General features: G+C 64.6%; 1 protein-coding gene across 1 annotated transcript; it reads left to right on the forward strand.

Annotated features, from left to right (window-relative positions):
• The first annotated feature begins 241 nt into the window (after nt 1–241).
• LOC121663145 (START domain-containing protein 10-like) lies at nt 242–5,812 on the forward strand. Its single transcript, XM_042025083.1, has 6 exons — nt 242–803; nt 3,454–3,601; nt 3,703–3,806; nt 3,887–4,004; nt 4,182–4,234; nt 4,856–5,812. Exons 1-6 carry the CDS (start codon nt 639–641, stop codon nt 5,066–5,068), a joined length of 801 nt encoding a protein of 266 aa, XP_041881017.1. The 5' UTR covers nt 242–638; the 3' UTR covers nt 5,069–5,812.
• The last annotated feature ends 4,513 nt before the right edge of the window (nt 5,813–10,325 follow it).

Raw genomic sequence — 10,325 nt, forward strand, 5'->3', positions numbered from 1 at the left:
AAATTCTTTCCCTCCCCACTCCAGAGCCCACTCCACAGCCCCAGGCCACGCTGAGAGCCGAGGCCCTGTGCGCTGGACCGTGCCCCCACGCCAGGGCCCACTCTAGCCCACATCGCAGGTGCCGGGAGGCCCGGCCGCTGCTCCCGGCATCAGCTGATCCCTCCAGCGAGCCGCTGCTGCAAAGTCAGGCACAGAGATTGCCAGGGCGCCGGCGAGGGGACAGCAGGGGTGGCAGCACGGGGGGCTCGGGGAGCCGGGGGGCAGCTGTGCCCTGAAAGCCGAGCCACCTGCGCGCTGCTACCTGCTGAATAATAGAGGAGCTGACAGCCAGCGGAGAGAAATGTGATGCTGGTGAGCCAGCCCGGGGAGACATCTGAGCTGCCGGCAGCTGCGATAGCAACTGCAGCCAAGGAGCCTTCCAGCCCTGCGCGCCGTGCCCGGGCTGCCTGCAGCTCTCTGCCCATCCCGGGGTGCCCGGGGCCCGCTCCAGGGGCGCGGGCTCGGGGCTGGCGGGATGATGTGAGCCGCAGCGGGCACCCAGCGAGGCAGAGCTCAAGGGCAGAGCTGGGTTTCCCGGGAGGTGAGGCAGAGCCTGCCCGCAGCCGGGGCCCGCGCCCGGGGGGCAGCAGCTCAGCCCCATGTCCAGAGGAGGGGAGATGGTTTACATCCCGGATGACTCCGACTTCAGCTCCTTCAGGGATCAGTGCGAGAGCCTGGAGGGCTGGCACTGCCGGTACAACAAGGCTGGCGTGACCGTGTGGAGTCAGGGCCAAGAGGAAAGCTGCACCGTGCAGAAAATCAAGGTAAGCGGACGCTTCCCCGCCCCAGCCGTGTGCCCGGCGGGTACCGAGGGTCCCTGGGGACCGGCCCGTGCTGCAGGTGCACGGTCCAGCCTGCCTGGGGGTGGTTTTGCCCCCAATTCCAGGCCCCTCTGGCAGGTTTAGACCCCCAAAGGTGCTTCCCAGCTGCTCCGCCGGCTCCTGCTGCCGGCCCCGGGGCTTTTCCTGCCGGGATCCCTGCAGCCTCCTGCCGCGTGGGCTCACGTGGCGGCTGCCCCGATCCCGACACGGGCAGGAAGGCCCTGGGATCAATTACGTTATGGAGATGGCCTTGCCGGGAGCCCCGGGACACGAGACGGGCTCGTGGGACGCCTCCCTGGTGTCCTTTCCCTGGGGCACAGCCCCTCACATCCTCGCGGGAGGAGATCCCGTAAGAGCCCCAGGGGCTGTCTCGGGGGGGTTGTCGCTTGCCAGGGGCTGGATCCGGGTGCTGCAGAGGGGCAAGGAAGTTCAACCATCCCTCAGGTACCTTGCTGCTCATCTACACGGCCCCAGTGACAGTGCCAGGTGACCGTGGGCACTTCAGGAGTGGCTGCAGGGTGCTGGGGGCACAGCATGAGCCCATGGTGGGCATCACGGGCTTTGGCTTTTCTGGCCACCAAGAATCCCGACTCCTGGGCAGGGATGGGATCCAGCAAAGCAAGGAGAGGCAGAACATCTGACCTCCAGGACAGGCCTGTGGAGAGTGTTCAACCAGGGGTGTTAGGGGAGGGTTGCCGTGGCCTGGAGAGCAGGGAAGGCACGGGGAGGTGCTGAGGAGGGAACAACACTCTGGAAGAGGCTCTCCCAGCGCTGTCCTGACCACAGAACATGCAGCAGCACCTCTCCTGCAGCCGGGGGGCACGAGGAGGAGCTGGGCACACTCTGCTGTGGACAGAGACCCTTCAGGGCCAGGGGGAGGAGCAGGAGCAGCACTCTCGCACAGGTGCAGCTGCAATCCACATTTCCCTGTTGCCATGAGCCGGGGAAGAGCTTCTGCACCTGGATCAGGGAGCATTTAAGGCAGCTGGGCATGTACAGGACCAGGGGGTGCTGAGGGGCCAGGCCAACGCCTCTTTGAAAAGTCCTGGTGACTGCAGCAGGTCCCTGAAGCCTGGCGAGTGGCAAATGCCACATCCCTCTCCCAAAAGGAAGCTCTGGGGCACCGTGGGCTGCTCTGTCACCTCCATCCCTGGGAAGGACACGGAGAATGTGCTCCTGGAAGCCGTGTTCTGAAGGAGAAGGGCAGTGGTGACAGCAGCAAGGACCTGCCAAGGGTAAAGCACGCCTGAGCAGCCTGATTGCCTCCTGCAGGGAGAGGTCTGGCTCTGTGGGCACGGGCAGTGCCAGCCTTGGACAGGGTTCCCCGTAGTCTCTGTGTCGCCGCATCGGTGAGATCCAGACTGGAGAAGTGGATGTTGCTCGGAGTGACCAGGGCAGGCTGGCAGGAACCCCTGGAGTCCAGCCAAGGTCCAACCCTCAGCCTGGCAGAGGGGGTGCAGCTATGTCCCCCCTGCCACCACTGAGCCCCACGGGGAGGGGGCCCCAGGCAGGTCCAGGGGAGTCAGGGACCATCACCCAGGCGGGTTCAGTGCAATAACGGGGTTTTCCCCTGCCCTGGAGATGGGCTGGGCATGGTTCAGGGGTTGTCACAGCCCAGAGCCCCTTCCCAAAACATGGGATGGAGGATGCCACCCAGTCCGAGCTGCACAACTCTCTCGGGGTCAGAAGAGCCTCGGTCTTTCCATTAACTGAGGGAGTTAATTAACCCAAAGATTCCCTGAGTAGCTGGAGCTCTGGATTTGTTCCACCTGGATTCCCTGTGGATGGGTCTGGGCTCTGTGCTTTCCCCATGCCAGCTGATCAATTGCTGTGCCTGGCAGGGCTGCTGTTCATCCGAGGATTTAGTGGAGAATTTGGGGGGTGCAAGACTGCCACGGTCCCTCTGTGACAGTCGCGAGTCCCATGAGCTCCACCTCCAGCTGGAAAAATCCCTCACCCTGCAGCAGCAGCACCTCTGGGTGCAGCCAGGGAAGGAGAGCAGCAGGAGGGGGGCTGGGTGCTCCCACCCTCCCCCCGGTGCCCTGGGGACTGCAGCACATCTCCGAGCCTGGCCTGGGCACGAGTCCAGCACTCCGGGCACCAACCATCACCCGGGCCACCGGGGAAAGCTTTGCCCGAGATTGATGGGACCTGCCACGCTCGGAGGGCCATCTCCGGTTACACGGCACCTCATCAAAGATGCAAGGGCTCTAACGAGGAGCAGATGACATCTCCCTCCTCCCGGCGCTGCGAGGAGCAGGGCGGCCGCCTTCATCAATAATGCACGGCCGGCGCGGCCGGGCAGCTCCGCGGCTCCGGTTACAGCCGGGACCGGACCCCCCACCCGAGACCATCGTGAAGGGGCACGGGCACCCCTTTGTTTGCCCAACATGGGGACAGGGCAGGTCCACCAGGCATTTGAGGGCTGCGGGTCTTTCCAGCCCCACTCTGGCTGCAGGAGCGGTGGCTCTGGGGCTGTCCCGCCTCACCAGTGCAGAGCATCCTCCAGGGCACAGGGACACGGGGCAGCCCAAAGCCCCCAGGTGGGCACAGCTCCGGGGCTGGGTGCTGCCCCCCGGCCGTCTCCCCACAGACCCGCATCTCCTGCAAGGACGTCCCGGCCGAGACCCTCTATGACGTGCTGCACGACACCAGCTACCGCAAGAAATGGGACTCCAACATGATCGAGACCTACGACATCGGGCGCCTCACCGTCAACGCCGATGTCGGATACTACTCCTGTGAGCAGCCCCTGGGACCCCCAGCGCCCCCCTCCCCAAGCCCACGCCCCTGTGAGTGTGTGGGGCCGTGGGGGCTGGGGTGAAACAGGATCTGTCCGCAGGGAAGTGCCCGAGCCCCCTGAAGAACCGGGATTTCGTCACGCTGCGCTCCTGGCTGCCCCTGGGCAATGACTACATGATCATCAACTACAGCGTCAAGCACCCGGTGAGCCCCGGCTGCCCGCAGGCCTGGGCAGGGCTGCCCGCGGGCACGGGCGGGCTCTGAATCCCGCAATCTCCCCGCAGAAATACCCGCCCCGCAAGGATTTCGTGCGGGCCGTGTCCCTGCAGACCGGGTACCTGATCAAGGCGAACGGGGACGGAGCCTGCACCCTCTATTACCTCACCCAGGTGGACCCTCGCGGTGAGTGCCCGCAGGAGGGGCGGGGGCTCACCCGGAGCTCACCCCCGTGGCTCTCCATCACCCAGGCCCAAGGAAGAAGGGGTGCCCACCCCAGCCCTGGGGGTGCTGCAGACTCGTGGTGCCTCCCCCGGGGCTGGCCCTGCTATGTCTGAGTGATGGGGCTTTGGGCTCTTGCAGGCTCGCTGCCGAAGTGGGTGGTGAACCGCGTGTCCCAGTTTGTGGCACCGAAGGTAAGGGGGGGTGCGTGGCTGGTGCTGGGAGTCACGGGCAGCAGGGATGGGCTGCCCCAAAGTACCCCTGGTACTGGGTGGGAGAAGGACGGGGGAGCCAGGACCCACAGGGTGGGTGCTGGGTGGCCCAGGACCCACAGGATGGCTGTTGGATGGCTCAGGGCTCTGAGGATGGATGCTGGAAGATCCAGAACTCATGGGACAGGTCCTGGGAGACCCAGAGCTCACAAAACAGGTTCTGGGTGACCCAGGGCCTACAGGACAGGTTCTGGGTGGCCCAGGGTTCCCAGGATGGGTTCTGCAGGACCCAGGGCTTGCAGAATGGGTGCTGGGTGACTCAGGACTCATGGGACAGGTCCTGGGTGGCCCAGGGCTCTGAGGATGGATGCTGGAAGATCCAGAACTCATGGGACAGGTGCTGGGTGACCCAGGGCTCCCAGGACAGATCCTCAGTGACACAGGGCTCACAGGATGGGTTCTGAGTAACACAGGGCATACACTGGGCACCTTGCTGGGGCAGAGAGGCCCCCATCCCCTCCCAACGCCCCAAAACCCGCAGTGGGGGGGAGCTGGGAGCTGTCCCCACAGCCTGGGGTGGCCCCAGCCCCGCTGTGCCCGCAGGCGATGAAGAAGATCTACAAGGCCGGGCTGAAGTACCCAGAGTGGAAGCGCCGGCACGACCCCGAGTACAAGCCCTGGGTGTACCCCGAGCAGAACACGCTGCCCAGCGTGAGCCTGGCCGAGCTCTCCGTGCAGCACGCGGATTCCCTGGAGAACATCGACGAGACCGGGCTGTCCGAGGACCACCTGAGTGCCAGTGACCACGAGGCCTGAGCCCTCTCTGCACAGAGGAATCCCCTCATGGCCGAGGCTGGGCACCCAGGGGGCACAGCTGGGAATTTGGCTCCCTGCTTCCCAATAGTCACATCTGCTCTCCAACTCCTTCATCGTTGACCCCCCTCCCTACCCAGGCAGCGGGGAACTGTCCCGTGGGCTCTGCGTCACCGGATGGAAAGTGAAGGTGCTGGAAGGACAGAGAATGGGCACCCTGGTGCCCCCTGTGCCCACGGAGATGTCCCCGCAGGAGACAGGGCTGGCAGTGGGTGTTCCAAGGAGAGCCTGGGCAGGCTGAGGTGGGCAGGAGCTTTCCTGGCACCAGGATGTGGCTCTGCCACTGTAAGACCCTCAAAGGCCCAGAAGGGACCCCAAAAGTGGGGGGGACTGTGAGGGTCCTGCCCAGGTTTTGCAGCAGCACAAGGCGTGGATTGACCCTGTCTGGCCTGAGGTCCAGCTCTGCCAACCCCGAGCTCAGGCTGGACCCTCTCCAGCCCTCCACACCTCTCCAAGCTTAGTGTGACCCCTCCCTCCCCCATCTCAGGGAGCGCTCCCAGGTCCTCTCCTGAGCACCAGGCTCACCTCTGCAGGCTGGCTCTAGCCCAGCTGGCTCTGGGGACCCCTGCCCCTCGTGGTTTTTGGGGTTTGTCCTGGCAATGGGGTCTTGGGCCACCTGCGTCCTCACTCCCCCAGTGTTTGCCACTGCTGTGGTTCCTGGCACAACAATAAAGGGGTTGGTGTGTGTGAGAGCATCGGGCTGGCACGGGATGGGGAGGGGGCTGGCACGGAGCCCACCCGGAGCCATCCAGATCTGGGTGGGAGTGGAGGGCCCATCCCTGCAGCCCCAGCACCCTGGGGTGACCCTCAACAGGGACAGAAGTGGCCACAGCGGGACAGGACAGACGGATGCCAGGCTTTGCACTGCCATGTGAGCATGTGTGGGCACAGGGCAGCTTCCACCGGACAACGGGAAGTTGGTCTAGACAGGCCCTGCCGTGGGAATACGCTGACAAATGAGGGATTTTCCACCCCCTCCTCGTCCCCACTCTCCGAGGTTGCCGGTGGCTGCTGGGCTCCGTCCCCAGCTGGGTTTGAGCCTGATCTGTGCAGGGCCAGTGCAAACGGGGATGTCACTGCGGCTTTTGGGGTCCCTCTGACCCAGCCTCACCCCCCTGGTCCCCCTGCAGAGCTGTGAGTGCTGCTGCCCTGTGGGTGCTTCCCCCACACCCGGAGCTTTCCTTCGCCCCAACGCCTCAGGCACGGATGTTTGCTGTCCCCCTTTAGCCACCCTGTTGGGTCACGGATGTCCCCTGTGCTGCCTCGGGGGGACCCCACCCACACCCACACCCACACAGGGTGCTGGGAAGGGAACAGCAGCTCCTGCTGTCGGGACAGCTGGATCCCGGGCTTTGCAGCTGGGCTGGCTGCACAGAAGCCGCCTCCGCCAGGAAAATGCGGAAAACGAGGACAGGGGATGTGCAGCTCCCAGCTGGCAGCACGCAGCGAGGGGAGCTCCCTCTCCCCACGCTGCTCCCACCTCTGCCGGCAGACGCGGCATCTGCGGCAGGGATTATTTCACCCGTGAAAAGGCACATCCCAGCCCCAAATTGCCCCAAAAGCACTCTGGCAGAGCTGGCAACCGTGGAAAATCACCCCTGGGTGCTGCCCTGATGGGGCAGAGCCCACTGGCAGCCCGAGGCCGCAGGGTGCTGGGGTGAGGAGCCAGCTGCAGCCCTGCGGGAAGGAGCCTCATCCCTCCGCATTCCCGACGTTTCTCCGCAGGATCCAGGCTGCGGCTCTGCCGGGGGGTTATTTTTAGCCAACCCTGAGTGGGAGTGAGGAGCTGCTGCCTGAGCACCGGGAGCCCTGCTGGGAGCCCCAGGGGGAGCTGTGCCGGGCTGGGTGACACCTCAGCCCGGGATGCGGCCCAAAGTGACCAGGAGGGTGGTGGCACACGGAGTGTCCCTGTCACTGCTCCGCGCCCAGCACTGGGCTGTAGGAGAGCTGCTGGCCCCCGGTATGATCCGGGGTGAAGCTGGAGGGGCACCGTGGGGTGATTTCTTTGGGAACGATGTGCCATTCCTGGGTTTCCTGTGGCACAAACAGCAAAAGGACCCGCCGGCGGCATCCCGAGCGAGGGATGGTGCAGGCAGGCTGCGGGGGGCTCGGAGCTCCCCGGGGGCCCTCGCCGGGATTTTGGTGGCCCAGGACCCGCTTGGGGCGAGGGCCAGACACTCGGGGGCTGCGGCCCCGCACGAGAGCCCAGCTGGGCGCTTTTCCTGCCCGGCCCCGAGCGCAGAGATTGGAAAGGAAACGGGAAGCTGCTGCTGGACGAGAGATTAGCCCGGAGGCGGTGATGTCAGCCGCTCCTGATGGATGGGGGGCATCGGGAGCGTGGCACGGGCCCCGTCCTGGCCACACGCCGTGTCAGACGTGCCCCTGCTGGGGCAGGATGTGACTCCATCCCCGGATGCCATGATTTGCGTCTCCTGAGATCACGGATAGGTTTTGGGCAGCTTTTGGCCCCACCACGCAGCCCAGGACTCTGATCCCAGCGAGGAGCCCCCCCAGCAGCCTCATGGACTGGCCCTGAGCAGCGCTTCTGCCAAATTCCCAAGACTCCCGTTTCCCCCTCCTCCCCCAGTCCCTCCCGGCGCCTCAGCTCTCTGCCGTGCCCCCTCCAGGCTCAGCCCCAACCCCACATTTCCAGCTGCTCAATGGGATATTTCCTCTCTAGGGATGAGCCTTGAGCGTCCCTCACGCTGTCCTGCTCCCCAGAGCTGCTCCCACCGTCACCCCACACATCCCCCAGCAGGAGCCTGCGCGGGTGGGGCTGTAGGTAAAGGAAAAACTGCCCCAGGGGGCAGCAAAAGCTGATGGAAGGGGGGGGATGGATCGATGGATAGATCGATGGATGGATCGATGGAAGGAGAGAGGAAGGGAGGGAGGGGGAAAGAGAAGGAGGAAGGGAGGGAAGGAAAATGGATGGAGGGATGGACGGATGGACATGGGAATCTTGAGGGACAGTGTCATCCTGGCTACTGCCCAGGAAAGGGAAGGAGCACACCGACCTTTGTGCTGGAAGGATCCAACCTTCACTTTGATGTTTGCTTCCTCCAGCTCCTGCCAGCAGCTCCTCAAAGCCCAGTCCAGCCCCAGGGGGATTTTCCGATCCTGCCCATCTGCCTCCTCCAGGGAGCAGGCAGGACCTTCCTGCTCTGGGACCACAGCAGGCCAGGGCTCTGGGCCTGTGCTCAAGGATGCCGCTGTCTAAATATAAATATAGATCCCATCAGCAGGCTGGCAGACACTGACATCAGGCAGAGGCTCTGAAACCTGCTCTGCAAAACATGGGCTGACAGGAATCCCTCGGGAAACATCCCATCCCCGCGCCCTGCCCTGGTGCCCTGCTGTGCCCTGCTCCCCTCCCTGTGCCGGCTCTGTGGCTCTGGGGTGGTCCCGTGGCTGGGGGATGCCTCGAGCTGTCCTGGATGGGTTCTGGGAAGGAGCAGTCCCCCTTGGGAACCAGGTACTGGGGCTCAGCAGAGGGAGCCAAGGGAATGGAGCCCCAAAGCTGGGAATGAGGTGACTGTGGAGGGAGAAGAGAGCAGTGGAGAAGGTTTTCTGCACCAAACTGCCCTGTCAGCAGCCGCCAGGATGTGGGTTGTGGGAGCTAGACCATGTCCTTGGTCACATCAAGCCTGCCAGAACGGTGACTTGTCACCATGAGGATGGCCCAGGGACAACATTTCCCTCCCCTGCAGCCCATCCCTGCCCTCCTGGCAGCAGGGAGGAGCATTGCTCCCAGCAGCAAGTCCTGAGGGGTCTCAAAAGCACTGCCAGCAGGTCAGGAAGGGATCCTGCCCCTGTGCCCAGCCCGGGGGTACCTCTGGGGTGCCGTGCCCAGCTCTGGCTCCTCAGCCCAGCAGGGCCAGGGAGCTCCTGGAGCGGGGCCGGCGGGGGCTGCGCAGCTGAGGAAGGGCCTGGAGCATCCCCGTGCCCAGCACAGGCTGAGGGAGCCGGGGCTGCTCAGCCTCGAGAGGAGCCCCAGCTGAGAGGGGCCCTCAGCCCTGGGTGTCCCTGGCTGCAGGGAGGGCTCAGGGCAGGGCCCGGGCTCTGCTCCGGGGCCCAGCAGCGGCACCAGAGCACCGGGCAGGGCCTGAGCGCAGCAATTCCCCCGCCCAGGAGGCAGAACTGCTGCCCTGGGCAGGGCCCGGCCCCGAGCAGATTGTGCAGAGAGGCTGTGCAGTGTCCCTCGCTGGGGATGTTCCAGAAGCCTCTGGACACAATCCTGTGCCCCATGCTCTGTCTGAGCAGGGAGTTTGGACCAGAGGAGCCACTGTGGATCCTTCCAGCCTGGCCCTGCCTGGGATTGTGTCTGTGGAGATGCTGCAGGGCGCTCGACTGCGCTTCACTGTGCAACACCTGCAGCGCAGCAGGACGGAGGTGGTGACACATCATTTGTGCTCTGTCACCACAGACCTCAGCAGCCTTCCCAGGAAGAGCAGTGCCAAACAGCTTCCTCTAAGAGGCAGAGCGATGGCACGGTCTGCCCTGCAGGGCCACAGGGTCCCTGCACACCCTGAGGATCCCTGTGCACCCTGTCTCCACACCCCACCCACAAGGGGGTCCATGGGGCCACCCATGCTGTTCCCAGCCCGGGGGATGTGTCACTCCCCACTAGAGCAGCTGGTGGGGAAAGGGGAAGAAGGTAAAACCTTGCCAGACACGTGCTGAATTCTGCTTCTGCTTTGCAGGAGCAGCCTGTGGTGAGGAGAACCTGCCTTATCCCACTGAACCCCACACAGAGCTTTGTACAGGTTGGCCCCCCCACAGCACCCCCACGATGGCACTGTTGGGGTGGGGAAGGACCTGCCTGGGTTGGAGCAAGGGTGTCCTCAGCTCTGGGCAGGGAGAGGTTATCGGCCACAGCATCAGGAGCGAGATATCAGCCTTTGGCACCCTCGAGGTTGAGTAACAGCTGAGCCGGGCCAACCACCAGCCCTGCTGGGGCTCTTGCAAGAAGTGTTGCACTAAAAGCAGCTGGGGCAGTCCGTGGGGAAAGCTCAGGCTCCTTGCAGGAGAGAATCCCTCTGGATGTCCCCTTTCCTCTCCAGCCCCTGCTGTCATCCTGCCCCTCAGCTCCCTCCACATCCCCCTGCCCACGGGGCACCAGAATTGGGATGAGGCGCTGCATTCCCACATCCCCGCAGCACAAAGGTTTTGGTGTCCCCAAAATTTCACCCATCCGACCCCA

This window comes from Corvus kubaryi, unplaced genomic scaffold (assembly GCF_017639235.1).
Source record: "Corvus kubaryi isolate FWS band 111438036 unplaced genomic scaffold, C.kubaryi_AGA036_p1.0 128, whole genome shotgun sequence".
Taxonomy (NCBI): domain Eukaryota; kingdom Metazoa; phylum Chordata; class Aves; order Passeriformes; family Corvidae; genus Corvus; species Corvus kubaryi.

Excerpts from the sequence above, each read along its gene's own strand:
- LOC121663145 (XM_042025083.1), top strand. The coding sequence starts at position 639 with ATGTCCAGAGGAGGGGAGATGGTTTACATCCCGGATGACTCCGACTTC. Across the intron at positions 804-3,453 it reads GCACCGTGCAGAAAATCAAG|ACCCGCATCTCCTGCAAGGA; the intron begins GTAAGCGGACGC and ends GTCTCCCCACAG. Across the intron at positions 4,235-4,855 it reads CCCAGTTTGTGGCACCGAAG|GCGATGAAGAAGATCTACAA; the intron begins GTAAGGGGGGGT and ends CTGTGCCCGCAG.